Here is a 20,443-nt window from a genome sequence, read left to right as displayed (position 1 = left end):
TCTTTGAGTCCTGTCCTAAATCTGTGTGAGAACACTGTGTGTATTCGTATTTTACTGAAGCTTCTGCTTAATTTAAGATGTACTGCAATCTGTATCTGCTCAGCAGAATGCTTACATGTGTGTCCAACTCGAAGCACGTGCCAAGCTCCTGTTATGGTTTTGCAAACAGAACCGTAAGCAGCCACAACATTTCACTTGGGCAATTTTCAGGCTGGCTAAACTTTCCTTTGTAAGTAAATCTAATTAAAAAATTATGAATGGAAATAACAAAACCAGAACTTAGCACTAGAAGATAGATAAATCTGCATCTGGATCACAGTCCATGTATGACTATCTCCCTTTTATAGCTGTAAGCTGAACCACGTAACGACTGTGCCAGCTCAGATGCATAAATGACAGAGATGGTGGATATTGGAGAAGAATGCACATTTTTGATTCAATATACCAAACTTCACCTTTTGTTCAGTAGACTGGGCTATAACTGGCTTTTATTGCAATACTGACATATAAACAAGGTTGACGTTATATATTGTTTTCTTTTGTGCAGAATACGTGTGTAAAGTGTCAGACATCGTGTCATATGTTCGAGGAGCGCAGAAAAAGAAAGGTATTTCCATGTTCAAATCAAGCTAATTGATTTTTAGCCAGCATCAATGATGTCTGGGAGTAATAATATGTGAGTACAGCAGGAAGCCACTGGTTAGAAAAACTCAGCTCACACTGACCTCTGTAAGACACATCAATGGCAACCTTTTATATGTTTACAGGAGAAATGATTAATAGCTTTTGTGCTAGTAGACAGCCAAATGAATAGCCTCTGGAAAAACAGTGGCAGGGAAATAATTTCTGTTCATTCTAGTTTAAATTGGAATAAGTGATGCTAGAATGGGTTCTCTACTGCTTAGTTTTAGTAACTTTGTTTAGAACTGCAATCACTTGTGATTTAGTTGAGTTAGGATTTAGGGTTTGTTTCAAATGTTTTGTTTTGGGCTCCACAATACAAAAAAGGCATTCACGTAGTGGACAAAGTTCAGCACAGGGCCACAAAGATTATTGCAGAGTCTGCGTGTGTCATACAAAGATGGGCTGTGAGAACTCTCTTCAGCCCAGTGGAAAGGAAATGGGGGATTTTACTGTTGCTTCAGCTACTCATGAAAGGTTACAGACAGGATGGAACCTGACAGGCAAAGGGCACAGTTTGCATCAATGGAAATTCTGAGTAGAAATTAGGGAAAAAAAATACTTCCACAGTGAAGGTTGCCAGACATTGGGACAAGTTTTGATTTCTCAAATTAATTTCTAATTCATCAGACCACAGTAGTACTGTCACTTTAAATTATGTGTACCAGCCTTGTCCTTCATCATCACAGCACAAAGTCCAAAGAATATATAGCCCGTTGAGCCTTTTTACTCACAAGTAGTAAATCATCTCAGATTTGAAGTTGGGACACATGGTTGCAATGAATTAAACTTGATGTTTCTTGTTGCCTTTGTGCTTTCAGGTGGCAAACCAGAGGATCCACAACAATCAGTTTTATTTGCCGTGGCATTTTGTAACGGGGGACTGTATGCAGCTGGAAATGTAAGGCATCCTTTATGCTTGTAACTTATTGTGTGAAAATCAAAAAGCATTCAAATGGAGTGTATTTGCAGAGCTCACTGCAAAGACAGAAGTCAGAAAAAAAGTGGAGGTCCTCTCTGGTTTTGTCATATATCTTCTTTGTTAGAACTTGAGACAAGAACTCAGAAAGGAGCAGGGAGGGAAGAGATTCCATTTTTTAAGTCAAAGAAGGAACCAAAGAGGACAATACTATTTTTAACAAAAGGCAAAGAGAGTTCTAGAGGAACAGGAAAGAAGGATGGACAAAAAATAGGAGAGGAGAAAAAAATGACCAAGAGAACCACCAAATTGTTTTGTGCTGAATCTCACTCAATATTTAATCCAAAATGATGATTACATTATACAGTGCTGCTTAAGAGAGGGACAAATCCCTATACTGTCACAAAAGAAACAATGTGGAATCTCAAGTGTTTACTAATGAGAGAGTCTGTTGTCAAACATGGACTGTTAGTAAGACTTGTATTAAAAAACACCTTGATTTTTCAAAAAATGCGTTATGCAGGATAAGAGTCATCTGGATTTAAACGTCATGAAGGCAGATGAGACCATTAGCAATGGGATACAGTTAAACACACTTGCTCCAGAGAATTTCAGAAGGTTTTGCCAGTTCAGTTTGCCAGAGTGGGTGGGTTAATTGACCTTCAGGCTGGGATAATTGACCTTGACCTGATGTGGATTTGTACTTTTCTGCACAGGGGGGCGTTTTATTCTTTTATCACATCAAAGATCTGCAGTATGAGACGAAAATCTGCGTTGATATCTTAAAACCCATATCCAGCCTCATATTCTCACCTGATTACGCTGTGCTTCTGCTTGTCACTGACCAGGTATAGCATTTGAGATAACGGCATTATATAATGGCATGTTCCTTTTATTCTGTATGTGCATGCTGGCACTGCCAGTATGAAATGTCTGTAATGTAATCACACAAGTCAACAAATTATACCAGAGGTAAACTTAGCCCATCTTGTGTTTGCAATGAAATCTTGGGCCTTGGGTACATCAGACCTACTGTGGCTATGCGGGAGACTTGTTCTGTGCATCTATCTGAATTTGTCTGGCCACCCAGTCAAAGATCCTTCTTTGACCAGCCTGATGTCCAGAAATCTTACACAAGAGTCCCAAATCCTCAAATTATCCCTGGTTTTCCAGACCTTTAATAATTTAAATTGGCATTTAAATGTGGTTTGTTTGGGTTTTTTTGTGGGGGTAGCTTTGGTCACACTTTGTCTCTGATTTCACTCTCCTTTTGTAAAATGCGTAGAGAAGTTCTAAAATCTATGTCTACATTAGTTATGAATTGTTTCTAAAAGGTTTTGAGGTCTTTAGATAAAAACATCTTTTGAAGCTTAAGATTTATTATTTGTGTTTTATGTTGCTTTAGAATATTGATTGGTTTCTGGAGCAATACGAAATAGGGTGGTTTTAAATTAAAGCAGTTATGAGAAACAAAACTTGGAAACGTGACTAGCTGGATCACTCTCAAATGAACCATCCTGATTTTCAGCTAGTGTAAATTTATATAATTTACTAAATTCAGTTGAATTCTACTGGGCACTTTTTACCTCAATTTAGAGTAGAGTATGAAACTTTAAAGAGCTCAGGAAGATGAGTATTTTTTCTTGAAGTCTTTGACAGCTTTTAATGAGAAGTCTCATAGCCCAGGGATGGATTATCTCTCTCTGTCTGTCAGGGGACAATCTATGCTTACAAACCTGCCCACAGTGGAGAAGCTGTCAAACTCCTGGACACATGCAGTAGTTGTTTCCTGACAGCTGATTTTCTTACTCCAGGGGACAAGTACTGTGTGGTAAGAAATTATTTTCTTCCTTATATATAATTGTGGCTCTTTTCAGATGACCAAAACGTTGGTAAGACACAAAATCAAAAGCCTTGCAGAGATCGTGACTGTTCTGGTGTTTGTTACAGTTGTGGAAAACCTTCTCATTACGGAATTAAATGGCATTAATTCAGGTATGGCCTATAGAAGGGTCAGAACTTGCCCTGGAATGCAGGGTGGATAATTCGCAGGCTGCTAAAATGTTGTATGGTTCTGCTGTTTATTTGCTGTCTCACTAGTGGTCAGGAACACAGCTGAGCAAACGGTTGATTCAATTCAGAGAACAGATGTCGGAACAAGGAATCCCTGCTGATCTTTTCAGCCTCCAGCACAAACTGGAACAGCCTGAGAGATGCCTTTGTCCCAGGTCCAGGGACAACGAGGCATTACTCATGGATCTGTTCATTCTGAAATATTCCTTGCTTTCCTCCTGTGTCTTGGATTCCTGCAACTCTGATTCATCTCAAGGCCATGAATTCTTCAAGTAGCCAGCCCTGAAATTCTGGGGTGTGAATCAATTAGTTTTGCTGATAATCTGTTTGTTTGTCAGTAACATGGGAATGACAAATTTTACCTGAGTCTGAATGAGTGATGTGAGGGTTGATTGATCTCTAGCCACACTTCACTGTGGAATTATAAAATTTCCTGGTTATAAGAAGGCCTCAAAAACATGATACACATAATTTTTCATGTGAGAAAACCAGATGTCACCTTAAGCCCTTTCCTGTGCAAACAAAATGATAAGCAGGTTTTCTATTGCAGGCTGAATGGTGGGAGTGCTAATATTGATCAAGCTTACATGTTTTGCCCTAGATTGTCTCATTCTGCTTAAAAAACATTCCTGTATTTGCATCAATTCACAGAAATGATTACACATTTTCCGTAGGTAGGCGTACCTTGCAGCAACTGGACTTAAAGGGAATTCAAGGTAATTTCAAGCAAAACTAGTAATCCTTGATCTGCTCTGCTCAGACACTATTTGAATTTATATTCTATAAAAGATCACTAGTCATTTCCAGACTATTTGGTTATTCCACTCTCTTTTGACTATGTTTTTTTCTCTGTTCAATAGTCTGTAACAATTTCAGGTGAAGTACAAGTTTGGTTCCTGGAAGATGGAACTTGCCTCAGCAAGCTCAACCTTGATATTCAGGTACACGCAACCAGGAGCTCATTTAGTGACTGATGCTTGAAGTTTTCTTTAGTATTTCTTAATTCATAGCATAATATTCCACAGATTTGGATCAACCTGTGGTGAGGAAAGATCAGTAGTGTCTCTGTACAACCCATGAAAGAGATTTAAAAATATTACGTTTACTTGAACTAATCGTCTATTGAACTGGGCCATAAAGCAGAGGCAACATGTCAACCTCATGTCATAGAATCATTGAATGGTTTGGGTTGTTGTAGTGATGTGTCTTTAAGCACATATTTGTAAATAACAATCTAAATTTTTATAATATTTGATGAAATATTTATTTTTAATGAGTGTCAGAACTGAATGGAAAAGTTTTGAGTCTGTAAAAACTAAATGCCTTGAATGACCAGGCTCTTGAAACTGAGTTGATAAAAGTATTTAAAACTGTTAATGCTTTGTCCTGATTTAAGATGCATTCAAACCCTGAAATCTGACACAGTAAGAGACTCATCCCTTTCTGTAAGAGCTGTACACATAACAATGCACTCACTGTTTCATTGAGGTGGGACTTATTTCACTTTAAATGTGGATATAATGATTTTTTTCTGAGGAGTGCAGAATTGGCTTTTGATATGTAGATACAGAGCATAGGGAAAAAAGCCAAGACGTCTCTAAAATACTTTGTTAAAAACAAGTTTTTTAGCTGAACCATTTGAGGTTTCTTCTTCAAATTTTAGGGACTTCTAAATAGTAAAAGAAGTCGCATACTAACATACAGAATAGTTGTAAAAAAAGGTATGGAACTGTTAATCATATTTTGTTTCTCAACTAGGCAACAGCTATGGCTTGCTGTCCCTCCTCCAGCAGCGTTGCTGTTGGGACCATAAGAGGTCAAATCTTATTTTCTTGATGTTACCAAAGCTGAAGCTCCACGGGTTGTTCACAGAATTTTTCTTTCCAAATTTCCAGTGTTGTCTTTGCAGTAAGTATGAAGCAGCAGGGGCAGTAATATTGTCAATCTGTTTCTTGAGTAACGCTGTTAGTTGAACAAAAAAACTGTTCAAGCTTTGATTCCAAAAATAACAAAGTAAAATATTTTGATGGTTTCAATTATTTTCCAACATATTCTGAATTGCTTGCAAGAGAGGTAGTGGCAGGATTTATATGAGAGAAATATAATAAACCTGTATTTTAAGAAGGTTTAACTGAGCACTGAAAATACTCATGTATAAGATCCTTTCTGGCAGATCACTGTGTGCAATAATTATGCACAATTCCATGTATCCAACTTTAGAGGGCCATTTCTCACTAGAAGTAAATTTAAGTTTTTGTGAAATTAAGTTTAAGCCTTTTGGTCATCCCTTTTTATACGGTGGATTTTTATTACCATTGTTAATTATTCATTTGCTCACTGTTCTGGAATTTACCAGTCCTCCTGTAATAAGCTCTAGTGATGTAAAAGGCTTTTTTTGTTTGGTTGGTTGCTTTTTTCCATTATTGAAAAATCTGAGAGTATTTTACTTCTACTTTTTAAAAAATAAAATGGATATTGAACAGTTAAACTTTAATATTAGTCTGCCTGTTATTTGGAGACTCAGATGTGATCACTTTCCACAGCTACCTAAGATAAAACATTAAAAATAGATACGGAAAGCAACTCATTCAAGGTCAAATCAATATAAACAGAGCCATGTCTATTAAAAATAATATCAAAATCTGTATAGCCGTTTTATTTTTAAAAACATAAACTTCATTAAAGATTTGCTGAAGTTGTTAACAGACTGCTATGGAGCATCGTTAGCTTTAGATTGACCACCCACACAATTAGAAATTGCACTCATAACTGCACTTTATATCAGACCCTAATCCTGTAAACCTAGAAGCTGAAATTTCAGTTGCGTTTATGCCCTCAGTGAAGTCAGCAGAGTTATTGGAGTGGAATTATTTGACTCTTTTTATTGAGCTGTTTTCTATTTGGATTTTTTTTTCACCTAGTTATGACCAGAGTGGCCGGTTCCTCATCACTAGGGCTGCAGAAGGACATATCTTTATTCTAGATGCCCGGCCTTCAAAATTATTCCAAGTTCTTGGATATGTAGGTAATAAATGTTACAGCATTAACGACACTGTGTTTTCACTATTTACTGTATTTTAGGTGTACTTGCTTTTTTTTTTTTTTTATTTAGTTTTAGTTAGCAAAGGAGCAGGTAAGTCAGAGGGAAGAGAATGGATTAGCTAACCAGCTGATCACAACTCCAGCACAAAAGGAATAGTAGTGGCAAAGAACTTAAGACTTTTGTGGCTCATCTTGAGAGAATTTAGAGTAAAAATCCATAGGTCATGATAGCTGGGTGCAATTGCCTGCCCCGGACATCTTTAACGTGAGGACTGCTGGAACTGTCAGCTTTGCTGCTGGATGCTAAAGAATGAAAATGATGGAATTTTAAGTCACAGAATAATTCTTCAGAAATTTGTGTATTTGTTTTTGCAGCCTCTCAATTCCACTAACGTTATACTTACAGATCGCATCTATAAGTATAGAACTTCATCATAACTTTAAGTGGTGGTTATCAGCAGAGAACCTCAAAATTGCTACAGTTCAAGCTGGATGTAAAGTCATATTTGAATGTTTAATGTCATAGTAACACTTAGCACTCTCAGTGCTGGATGCCTCTAGCTGAAGTTGTGTGCGTGCCGCACTTTCCAAAACCAGGTTGTGGCTTGTCTGATATTTTAATGCAAGTTCCAAACTGTGTGGTTGAGCTGAGATGTGTCCTGAACATGGGTCTCTTTGTTTGATGTGATAACTCAGCAAAAACGTTACCGTGATTCAGTAACAATTTGCATTGATGTTCCCTACCTGCTTCAGCCTTAGCAGATGAAGTGCTGGATCTCTCTGTAGTTTCTGACTTCAACAAGGACTTAGTTGAAGTGGCGGCACTTCTTAATGTGGGAGCGGGCCAGAGAGCAAGACTGGAAGTTTTTTATCTACCTTCAGAACTCACAACAGGTAAGAATATATATTCTGTGATATTTTTCTAAGGGAAGATCATATTATTGCCATCCATTAACACAAATCTTAATCTCTTTCTTCATCTCCTCTGTACATTCTCCTGGGACATCATTTCTCATACAGCATTCGGTAGGCTTTATAGTCAGCTCAATCATTGCAAAATGTGATCTTTTAAGGGAAGGCCAAGGAAGGAAGAAGTAATTCATTTGCAGATTCACAAAGCCATCGCTTAACAACTACTTCTACTGGTGGTGGTTGTTATTGCTGTTATTATTACTATTGAGTGGGCAATGCCCGAAGCCAGTCACAGAGACCTTGTTCTAGGCATCACCCTTTTGCAGACTAGCATATCGGGTGTTCAAAGGGGAATCAATCCCACCAGCCTCTTCAAAGAATTATTATAGGTATGTAATAGCTCAGAAGGAAAATATTAAAGGTTGATCTATCTAAAAAAATAGTGATTCCCTGTCTTTGTTATAGCTTTTCTGTGTAAAAGCACCAAGGAAAAAGTCTACTGTGTTTAAAAAATATTACCTTGTGTCCCAATAGGAAATGTTAAAGAAACTTTCTATGAGAAAAGTGTCACTATGAGGAAAAGGGGGGGAGGGGGTTAAGGACGCCTAAGAAAGGCAAACTTCCATTCACCTTCTGGAAAACTGATATTCTTGGAATGATCAGTTCGGGGCACTTTCTGGAAACAGGTGGAAAACTAATTCAATTGTCATGAGAGGTCTTAAATGCATAAATTTAACTAAGGCACAGCAGAGCAGGGTAAATCAGGGTATGCAAACAATTACATCACTGTGGTTAAACTGTTTCTAGGACTTCTTTAGAGCTGTCTCTCTGCTTCACTGCAGTGTGCTAGATTGGCACGACCCCCAGAGTAAGTGTCAAACCTAGGTGTCTTAATTCCTAGTCTCCTTGAAAACTCACATAATGCTCACTCCTTGCTGAGACTGATTTTCTTAATTACTTGATGGGTGAAGCACCTGCATTAGTGGTAATGATGCCTTTTCCTCCCTGTTTCTTTTTTCACGCTTCTAGATAATGATGAGTATGTTAATGACCAAGGAATGTTTGATGCTAGTGCCATTAAACAGGAGCGTTATGATCTGGATTGCCCTTTGAGCTCAGCAGTCAGATTGAAGGATAATATTGTGTATGGTTACTGTACCTCTGGACTTTTCATCTGTAAATATCATCTCACTGAAAAGGTAATTTTCTGAAGCTGCTTTATTTTGGGTGATGGTTAAATACCATCAAACAAAGGCTGTAGCTGAAGTTAATATAGCAGGATATTATCATAAAAAGTCATCTCTGCACTCAAAATATCTACTCCATCCATAAACATCAACTTTTAGTATCCTACCACCTGCTCAGAAATCTGGCAAAAGCAATCTTCTTGTTTGATTACAGAGAAAGCCAAATGTTGCTTCTTAAAACTTGTACAGCTTGCAGGCACTTCATGTGTAGCTTCTGTGTTGGAGCTGTGCTTTTGTGCAGTCTGCTGAGTAACTGGAGTATCCAGCTCTTAAAAGCACTGAGCCCATGTGAGCCCATGACTCTAAGACACAACTGCAAACCCAGCTCAGCCCTGCCTGAAATTAAGTAGTGGTCACTGTCATTGCCTGCTGATGAACTGGACCTCTCTGTAGCTCATAGGTCTCCCCCAGTTTGAGTCAGGTCAAGGAAGAAGGTGAATTCCAAAGGTGGGCATTCCTCCTTGACAACTCTGGGCCCAGGCACATAAAAACACACAGACCCTTTTGAAGAGATGAGAAGCAAATCATCGTAGCAATGTTACTGCTTCCTGAGCTCAGAAATCCAAGTGTTTGGATTGTAAATCACCACATGTGATAACCCACAAAACTGCCATCAGCCTTCTCAAAATGGCATAGACATCTCCATAATCTGAACTGCTGCTAACATTTTCTTTGTTCGGCAGACTATATCGGAAGACCCATCAGTATTTTTATCAGAGAAGAGGATTCGTAGCAATCAGTTTGGATCGGGGATCCTCTGTTTATCACCCAACGGCCGGTGGCTGGCATCAGCAGCGAACGATGGTGTTTTGTTCGTCTATCACACTCCTACTATGGTAGGTAGGCATCCAGGTACAGGCTTTGTTTGGTGTACGCGAGGAAGAGGTGTGCAAGCTACTTTCTTTCACTGGAAGCTTTTCTTTGCTTGAATATAAAGTGTTCCAGAAAAATTTACGTTGAACATGAACTGTCATAACATTATATAGTACAATTGTTTTTATAACTGATGATTATACAAACTACTTACTTTCTTCTCCAGCAAATCTTGGGGTAGATAATTTTACTACTTTTCGTTATCATCACCTGCAAAATTAGTATTCTAGAAACTTGTCCCATCTGTAGTCAAAAATCACAAAATCATAAATCCTAGGCTTTTATATACTTCGTGTTGACATTTTGGATTGACTTCTATAAGAAAATACAGAAGCATAGTTTATAGACATACCCTGTTACAAAAACATATTTACTCATACTGCTTCTGTGACTTTTCTAGGATATACTCGCTCGTATGCATTGTCACTCATATCAAGGAGGAGGAATCAGATCCACGGTATTTTCTCTGGATAGCAAATTTATCCTTGTTATTGGGAAAAATGATGGTGCCCTGGTGTGCCTGAAATGGAAGTATGTATAATATTGATGGTGTGAATTTTTGTATCCTGACAGGCAAATTTTGCATCTATTTGTGATTCTAGACTTTTTATTAGTCTCAAAGTAAGGTTAAGAATTAGATGAAGTCACTCCTCTCATCATTAGAGGTAGCTTCCCTAGCTCATTTAAAGCTTCCCACCAGTGTTGTGGAGAATGTCTTGGACTTTGGGTGCGGTTGCAATACAAGATAAAGGAGTGTCTTCTGATAAGCATTACCCATAATAAGCTGCTTATCACTCTCAAATAAACCATCTGGAATGGGGTGTCTGAGGATCTAAGCCATATAATCTCATGAGATACCATTTTATTTCAGTGATTAGGGGACATCACAGATTTAACGGGAGGGAATTGAACTGTGCCCATAGAGAGCTCTTAGCAAACATTAGGAGTGAGGGACACGTGAAACTACAGCTTTTCTGTGGTATAACAAATGTTCAGGCAGATGCATAAATGGAAGATGGGTCCACCAGAGTGGTATTTCTACTCTGGGTAATGAATCTTTCAGAATTTCTAATTCTGAAGAAACTTCACTTAATTATGAATGCTAGAACTCAAACAATATTAAATCATATGTAAAAATATTGAATAGGCATTTTTGAACAACTTAGTAATTTTGTTATATGGAATATTTAATAATTTGTCCTTTATTATAAGACATAAAAATACATCAATTTATTTTCTATTTACTAGGAAGATAAAGAATACTGAAGCTGAGGAAGCTGATCTTCACTGGCGATCTCTTCTTGCTATACTGAACAAGTCCACTTCAAATGAAAATACTGTTTTACAATCCATGGCAGAACGGCATTTTGACCCAGAATCCACAGCAGAATCACTTCCAGAAGGGAAATTTAAGGTGGGGTGTTTTTTTTATTTTTAGGGAAGCGGGGGGAAGGTTTGATCATTATCCTAAAATTGCACATGATAAAAACTGTCCTCCAAACAAACTCTGATCCTTTTGCAGAAGTAGCAAAATACTCCCAAGGATAGGCTGAATATGCTTAATTCTTAATTTGTAGAATAGTATAAACAAGGAAATGGAATAGTTATGGGAAGATGGCATTCACAGCTTCAGTTTCACATGGTTTCTTCAGCCACAGAAAACTCTGTGAAAGTCAATTTCTCCTCATGTGAAATTATTTGTCATTTCCAGTGTGATATTACTGCTATACATTGTGTGTTGTTTGTTTTCCTGTTGAAATCAAGCAAAGCAGCAATTACAGAAGTTAGTAATGTCAGGCCATTTGAGTCAAAAGGCTTTGCATAACAGCAAGGGTTTTCTGGACCAAATCTGGAGCCTGGTTAGGGAGTAAAAATATTGTAACATTCTCTTTAATGACGTGGTGGTGCTTCTAATGCGAGTCCAATTTTTATTTTATTTTGGTCTCTCTCTTATTCTCTCTAAGTACCTGAGATGGATGTTTATATCCTTAATTTCAGGATGCATCGCTTAAATCTTCCAATGTAGAGGTGACAGAGGAAGACGGAAACGTCACCAGTTCATATTCAGCCAATACCAATGAAATGACGTGGATAGATCAGAAAATGAAGAAGGTACTTCGATAGAACAAGTAATAATCAAAACAGGAGTTTTCAAGAGTCAGTAGTGATTTGAATTATGTGCTGTAAAGTAATCTACTTTCTAAAGCTCTTCTGACATTTGGGCCTCCCTTTAAGGCGTTGCTATCTAGACCTTTAGAAAAGTTAGGGTCAACGTTATAAACACACCAGAGCAGGTACTGAGCACAATAGGAGCTCTAAAGGCCAAAAGGCCACTTCTACACAAGGAGTAAATGAAAAAAAAAGAAATTGCCAGAGAAATCGGCTTCCTTTAGAAACTTGTAAAGATGTTTTTCTTCTAAATGTCAAGAAGTTACACTGAAGATTATTACCAGAAACCAAGCAGGTGCTTCTTCCCAAGGGCCAGAATAAAAAATTCTACAGCACTGATAAATCAATAGTCAACAATATGACATTAATTGCAAACCCCCTGAGGTTTATTTCAGGTTAAGGTTGAGGTGAGTATGATGTGGAACCAAAGTTTTTTAAGAGTAAAAGTTCATCAAAGATCTAATAGTGTGCAGAGAGGGGATTTAGTGCTTTGTGAGTCTGGAAATTGCTATATTAATGTTAACATAGATAATTTTTTTCCTCAGAAATATGAATTATGGGTGGTAGCAGGTTCTTTTTGTTATGAACCAGAGCTGTATATATTCTCCAGCTTCTGGGGCTCAATGATAAGATGAAATATCATTGCTTTCTGTGTGATCTCAGGAGTGACTTTCTTTCTTTCCTTATTTTAAGCTCTGTTTCTGTATAACCAGTTTACAGTGTGAACTGGGTGTACAATCATTTTTCTTTTTAGCAGTTCTAAGAATCAACCTATTGAATTAAGCTTATGTCTATTTCAGTTATTAATCCCTTCTGAGTTTTGTTTTCTGTACAGATAATGTTCCTTTAGATCACTTCAGTCGTTTCCTGGGTTATTTTTTATTTTCAAAAATATATCTGTTGTATGTCAGGTCATTAGAGAAGAGACTGAGAGGTTTGCTAACCAGAAGAAAGAGCTGCAAATGGGAATTAAAAAGCTGCATGAAACTGTGAGTTTCTTACAAGTGTAATGGCTTAGCTTACAGTTTTGTTTACATGTACACTTCCTTTACAACTATCAGCTCTAGTGCTTAGTTACATTTTTGTCATAAACACTGAGCAGACAGGTAATAGAGAGATTTGTCTCTTCAGGGACAGCGTGCTGAACCTGTCAGGAACAACTGTCTGGTTCTGAGGTTCCTTTGCTCCAACTAAAAAATTTGTACCACCCTTATATCTTGAGCAATCTATCCCCTCAGCCGGCTAGTTTCTGCTGGTCTAACAGCCTTCCGTTATAGAAACTGTCATCCTCTCCTCTTCCTTCTCCAGTTTGTTTTCCAGTTGCTCAGCTCCCAGCATATCCTGCTGCATGGGGCTGTTCCTCCCCAGATGCAGGATTTTGCATTTCCCTTTGTTGAACTGCATGAGATAGATAAAAACTTTTGAAAGTTCTCAGAACTAAAGAATGAACAATTCCATGCTACAGATTCTTAGAAAGTATGCACAACTCCACATATAACATCCAAATGAGCTTTAAGGGAAGGATGAAATATATTCACATAGTAGTCTCTGTCACTAGGTACAGGCAGCACGTTCTACCAATTACCATGAAGCAGTTAAAAGTGGAGGCAATTAAAATGATTTTCTCTGTTATCAAGTTCCACAGTGTTAAAACCAGTGTTTCCTCTATTCACATTCGAATTACTTTTTATTCCTTATACTTATTTTTTAAAAAAACAGATTCAGAAAATGATGCATGAAAATGAACTGGTGGCAGACATTGAGAAACTGGAGCAGCAGGAGTTCAACCTGGATGTAGAAGAACAGGAAAGAGCACAAGAAAAGGCTGAAGAAGAAGTGGCCAGGGTATGATAGAGTGGAAAGAGAACATTTTAAAACTAGCAGTGAAAAGGAGAAGCAATAACTGAAGAATAGAAGATGATCTCAAAGTTGTTCACTGTTGAGAAGCAGGAAAGCGTAAAAGTATTTTAAGTCACTTTTTGAAGCAGGTGAATCTGCTAATGCAGATATTGCCAGTTGGAATATGATCTATGCCAGAAACTGTAAATCTGACACTGTGACCTTGGGTACAGCGCTGCTTAAGTTCTGGAATGCTTTTCTTCACATATGAAATGACACCTTTCAGTAGCAGTAGTATGCAATATCATTTTTGGAGAAGATAGCTGCAGTAGTCTAAGATTATGAAATACGGGTAATTCATTTAATCTGCCAGGTTTGTTTCAACAACTCAATACAAATTGCCTATATCTTGTTGGTTTGCACCACATGTCATTATTTTCTTTTCTGTATCTTGAAAGGTGAGGAAGGAGATTGAAATGGAGAATTTAGCCAACTGCTATTTGCAGAGTGTCATCAAACATGAGTGCTGGGATCCAATGTGTGTAAAAGGACGTGCTGTTAAGGTAACCATCACTTTCTAACTCACTTACTGCAGTAGTTTATTGATTCCTTAAGGTACTGAAACAAAATAAATAGAAGTATAACACATTTCTGGTTTGCTTATGGTATGAGGAAAAAAACCACTTCTTTCCAGGGCTCATGCAAATCTTTCATTCTGTTGATTTTGACCGAGCCTGGCTGATTTTGCCTTTTAAAGTGGATAAATGTGCTAATAAGCAAATAAGTAACTCCTTAGTTCCTAGATACTAGAGAATATCTTCATGCAGTGTTGCTAAAAGGAGAAGGTAAATATTATATTTCTGTGTTGGGTCAGTAGGACTTCTGCAACACAGAATGTAAAAGCAAAATTTAACCCTGATTTTGCCTATTTTAAACAGAGGGATATTAGTCAAACTAGTGATACTAGATTATCTCAAGGGTGGTTAAAGACCGAGTAATTTTACCAAAAATCTTGTCCTGGTTGAATTCTGTGAATAAAGAGGACATAGCCAGAGGTTATTTAAAAAAAAAAATAAATAAAGGCAGCAAATTTTAAACCAACCATTTTTACTACCAAAAAGGCAAGTGGTTTTTTTCTGACTCCTATATTCTTGCTGGATTGTCTACATTAATTGATCATCAATATTATTTCTGATTTTAAGAAGCCTCTGTAACTATTTAGCATTCAGTTTTTGGACAAATGAATTAACAGATGTGTTCTGAAGAAGTTTTTACCTTGGGTGTTTTTGTTTTCTAAAAAAAAAATATAATTGAACAGTGCTTCCATATAGCTTCTGAAGTGAAAAATTATCCAATGAAGGAACGTACTGAAGAAGAACTGAAAATTCTGGAGAAAGTTCTCCAGTTAAAGAAGATTGAGACAGCTGATGATGAGGTACAATCCCTTTGAAGTACTGCATATAGGCATTTCAGATCAGAATGCTCTGAGTTGGCATCTTAACCCCTTTTTTACATAGACACATTTCTTGGGTCCGTTTTCGCTGTAGAAATACTTCCCTAAAAATTTGAAGATATTCGTAAAGATGAAATGTTGTGGTTTTACTTAGAACAAATGCATTAGTATTGAAGAATCACAGAAGAGCTGAGGTTAGATAAGCCATTTGGAAGTCATCTACTCCAGCCCACCTAGAACAATTTACTCAGCTCCATGTCCAGTCAGGTTTGGAATATCTCCAAGGATGGAGGATTCCATGACCTCTATAGGCTTAATGTTGCTTTTGAAACATATTTGTCTTTAATTCTTCCAGGATATTCCTCCACCTCCTTTTCTGTCCAAGCCTGAGCATCTTTGGAATGAAGAAGAAAAGAGAATATTTAGAGAATATGAGATAAAAGTCAAGGAACTGAATGAAGAAAAAGAGGAATATAGAAGGGTAAATTAAAATGAGAAAAGGAGTGGTTTTGTTAACATGCTCATCACCAGAGTTTCAGGAGCTACTTCTGAAAATGCTAATACACAGAATAAATGGAGAACAAGTGAAGAACAAAGATCATGTGGCATGTGAAAGAAGTCCTAGCTTAGACTAGACAATCTCTACTTATACCAAGTAATACAAGCCAAGGCCTGTGGCATCTCACAGACAGTAACTTTCCTTCACAAATGTACCAGTATTCCTAAAATTTTTTTCAGGTTCCATTCCCAGAGTTGCTGATGCCATACGCAAATGATACAACTCTTTTTATTCTTCGAAGTCGTATTTGGACAACATAACTGGGTAGCCTGGCAGCACTCTCCTTCCAAACAAATAATTTCTGGGACCTTTTGGCTAAAGGATACAATTCCATATTTTCATTCTACAGTATCTGAGCTTCTTTGTTCTTCTAGATATGATATTGCTGCTCTTGTCCTTCCCTTCTCCAGGCACTGGAAGATGAACTGAAGAAACTTAAAGCTTCCATCCAGGAAACTGAACCAGGTCGCCACGCCTCCGGAGGCAACGCCCCCCGAAGGCGGGGGTGGTGCCAAAACCCGGGGGCCGGGAAGGAGCTCCGGGAATCGGGAAGTCGCTTGGAATCGGGTGAACGACGGCCGGTGCGGCTGGACCAGCCCGGCGGGGAGGACGCTCCCGGACCCGCAAGGAAGATGGAAGCCCTTGTGAAGGTCGTATCGCAATTATATAAGACAGAGTGTAAGCCTAAAGATTTTATTCTCGCCGTTGCGAGACTTTTAGAGCTTGGGGTCATTGACCAGCCGGTGGATATTCTCCACCCCGGCCCCGCGGACTCTGCCCCCCCCACGTGGTGATGATTATGCAGAATCTAAATGTTTGCGAGAGGGGGATGCGTCCCCTCAATCCTCAAACCCCGGCCCGCTTACGGAGGGACAGAAACGAGCGGAATCCTTCTGGGGCGGGTTGGCCGGGGAGGCCGGGGGCGCCGCTGGAAAAGCGGAGCCCGAGGCAATCTCGGAAAGGCCGCCACCTTATGCGGCCCAAGATGGCGCCGAGCGGGAAAGGCGGGGTGAGAACGCTCGCGGCGGGAACAGGGAGGTAGCGCTGGAATTGAACGGCGCGTGCGAGCGTGAGGGGGAGGAGAACATAAAAGAGAAGGGTGGTGCCCGCGAGGGGCGGAGAGCCAGTCAGCGCCCGTCTGCTCCGAGCAGCAGGCGGGGCGAGCCGCGGGGAGGGGGCGGCCCCACCCGCAAGGGAGGTGGGCGGGGCCGGGGCCCGACAGAAGGAGCTCGGGGCCCGGAAGTGACCGGTCAGTCGAGTTCTGACTCCGGCTCGGACGCTAGTCCGGGCGGGTGGGTCACAACCGACTCGAGCTCAGAGGAGGAGGAAGTGGGGGTGCATAGAGTTAAAAGCCGACGCATCCCCACTCAAATTAAAGAAAAGCCGAGAGGGGGACAAATCCCTCTCACGGATTGGAGAAAAATAAAGATGGCATGTGCCGATTGGGCCCCATCGGCCAAGCTAGCATTCCCGGTTCGGGTCACAGACGGGGGACAGAGGGTCCACTCACCAATAAACCCTAAGGACATACAAGCAATTGTTAAAGCAATTGCAGATAAAGGACTTAATTCTGCCATGGTCTCCACCCTCATAGACAGCGTTTTCGGTGGAGATGACATGCTGCCCTTTGATATAAAACAAGCTTGCAGATTAATATTGGACGGGGCAGGGATGATTGTGTTCAAACAAGAATGGGAGGACAACTGCGTAAAGCAGCTGGCCCAAGTAGCTGGGGCAGATCACCCACTGCACGGCTCCAGCCTGCAGCGGCTCATGGGAACAGACCCAACCATGATCACCCCTCAGGCGCAAGCTCAGGGCCTGCGGGCCCATGAAGTCATGGCAACTACCCGTGCGGCCAGAGAAGCCATTCGCACAGCTTCTAGAGTCATCGCCAAGCCATCATCATGGTCCACGATAAAACAAAGTGAAAGTGAGAGTTTCACACAATTCGTGGACCGTCTCCAGGCAGCAGTCGACTCTTCGAGCCTGCCTGCGGAAGCAAAAGGCCCGGTGGTAGCAGAATGCTTGCGTCAGCAGTGCAACTCGGCAACCAAAGAAATTCTGCGGTCATTGCCGGTGGGGTCGAGTATCGCAGACATGATCAAGCATGTCGCGAAGGAAGAGCGTCTAGCCCCAATCCAGATGGCCGTTAGCACTGCAATAGCCAACGTGATGGCATGCTCTAAATGTGGCCAGGTGGGTCACGTTGTAACAAACTGCCCTCGGTTTCATGACTTGCCAACAGCATTCCCCCTGCGCCAGAATCGACCCAGAGGACCGTGTTGGGTCTGCGGGAAGCAAGGGCACTTTGCCAAGGAATGCAGCTCTAAAACTCAGGGAAACGGGAGGGGGAGAGGGCACCTGGGCCGCGCACGGCTCTCTCCCACTTGGGACACCAGGCGGCCCAACTATGCCAACCCCGAATGGGGCGAAGCACCCCTGAACCTGCAGCCCCCCCGACAAGCAACCAACTTTATGGCTCAACCAGCGGTCCAGTCGAACCTGCCCATATCTCAGGGACAGCAAGGACCACCCTCTGGGGGCGAGACCCCAGGGTGGCCCTGGCAGTGAAGTGTGATAACCCACCAGTGGTGTGGGGGACTTGTTCCCTTTATAATACCCTAAATGGCACCACTATTAGTGTCCCCTGAGATCAATGTTTTCCCCATTGATGTAAGCATCCAAAGTGGAGGACCAATTATTTAGATTGTCATTTAAGGGATTTGTCCTCAACCTGTAGTCCATGGCCCTTAGAAGCTGTAGCCAACTCCTAAAGAATGTGTGAGAGGCAAGAAAGAAAAGCAAGACCACTGCCAATGCTCTCGTTGGCTCCTTTGAAATGTGTTAGGATTCCAGGCTCTAGAACAAGACCCTGTGGCTGGGTATTTACCAAAGTGTTAACCACAACGGGGCAGCAGAGGGAAAGGAATGGAACTATCCTACAGCTTTCAATCTTATTCTTTCTTCCATTAGATTAATTTAGTTTTGTTACAATATTTCTTACATTTGGGACCTGAGGTTTCTGAATATGCTTTGCCATGACACAACCACTTGAGTCCTCTTGGCATCCAGTACCAATTTTATTTAATTGTCCTTTTATAAAACTTTTCATTACAAGGATCCATCATGGATTTTTTTTCTCTGAAGAGTTGCTACTTAAAAGGGAGAGAAGCTCAAAGAAAGACAGCATTATCATCATCATCATTATTATAATTTTATACACCACCTTACTAATGCGCAGTTCAGGAAGCAACCTAGTTTAGAATTTACACAATCTCATCCTCAGTTTTCCATATTTTATTTAGTTTATGTGTTAAGACAGTCATGGCAGCAGGTACAAAGGAATATTATAGAACTCATCTTTACACAGAAAGCTCCTGATTCACAGGAGCTCAGTTGCAGCCTTCCCAAAGATTTGTGATCTTCAAGAGTCATAAAATCAGCAAAAATGCCTATATTAAATGTTTTTCTGGGTGATGTAAAGCCCCATTTGTTATAGATTTATTACTGTTAGTCCTATTTGATTTATAAAGTAAATATTAATATACTTTATTTCTGTAACATTTCCCCGCTGAGAAATTCAAAATGCTTTGTAAGCATAAATAGAGAGTAGGCTTCTTACCCAGAATCATGTAGCCAGCCCTTGGCATATTTTACTAGCAACATCTAGGCGCTTATGAATCTCTGTCCTATGTTTTCATCCCAAGTCCACCTATATTTCCTTTTTATAGAACCTTTATTGAGACAGCAGGTGTTGTTTTATAGAATTATAGACTCTTCATTCTTTTTCATCCATCTTATTGTCTAGTGTTTCTCACCACTTCTGCTCACATGCTTTGGATCTTCTCTTAAATGTTCTTACAAGGTTTTCTTGTGTTTTCTTCCCCTTTTCCCCTCCCCAAACCCTGTTCCATCTATTTCTTTCTATCGTGGTATTTATATGACCCCTATTACTATTGTATTTGAGCAGATCACTGTCTTTAATAACATTTAATGGTGAATTTCTGTTCTTCCTGATTTGAGAATGATAGATTTATGAGATTTATTTCAGTGAAATGAAATTCAAGGCACATGCAAAGTCTGTGGCAAGGATATTTCTGGAACTAATTTGCAGATGACACAAAGGTTGACAGAGCTGTTTTACAGAGTAATTTGGATTATATGATACGCTAAACTATTCAAACAAAGTGTGCTTTAGTACTGCCAAGTATGCAAGACCACATGTGCAAGTAATGTCTATGCAGTGGAAGACTATGTTGAAAAGTAATTTGAAAAACATTTGTCAGGGTGAGATAATAGTGGGTAACCATTTCAATTTGGGCTTCCAGTGCTATTCTGACATTAAAAAAAAACCACAACAAACTTCTGGGGTCTCAGAGTGTTGAATTTTATCATAATTTTATCATTAAAATATTGGTTATGGTGGGTCAGCATTGTTGCAAGGGTAGGGAAAGTACCGGATGGATTCCAAGCTAGGGGACAAACCTGTAACAGACACAAGCGCTGGAGAATAAATTCAGATAAATTCAAATTTTAAAATATGTAATTTTAAAATGAAAATATAATTCATCATTCAGACAAGCTTCTAGAGAGAGAGGTGAGTTCTCCACCACTGTCTCCAGACAGACTTCTCTGGAGAATGTTCTCGTTTTTCAAATTACTCCCCTCAGTGA

General features: G+C 39.7%; 1 protein-coding gene across 1 annotated transcript in view; it reads left to right on the top strand.

The window, feature by feature from the left end:
- Window positions 1–18,395: 18,395 nt before the first annotated feature.
- LOC138733917 (cilia- and flagella-associated protein 43-like) overlaps window positions 18,396–20,443 on the top strand; it is a 222,717-nt gene continuing 220,669 nt past the window's right edge. The window contains 1 exon segment of the mRNA XM_069881434.1: window positions 18,396–18,443. Coding sequence (XP_069737535.1) covers window positions 18,396–18,443 — 48 coding nt within the window.

Source organism: Phaenicophaeus curvirostris, unplaced genomic scaffold (genome assembly GCF_032191515.1).
Source record: "Phaenicophaeus curvirostris isolate KB17595 unplaced genomic scaffold, BPBGC_Pcur_1.0 scaffold_46, whole genome shotgun sequence".
NCBI classification, from domain to species: domain Eukaryota; kingdom Metazoa; phylum Chordata; class Aves; order Cuculiformes; family Cuculidae; genus Phaenicophaeus; species Phaenicophaeus curvirostris.
The sequence above is the reverse complement of the archived record's forward strand: the minus strand, read 5'-3'. Positions and strand labels throughout refer to the sequence as shown.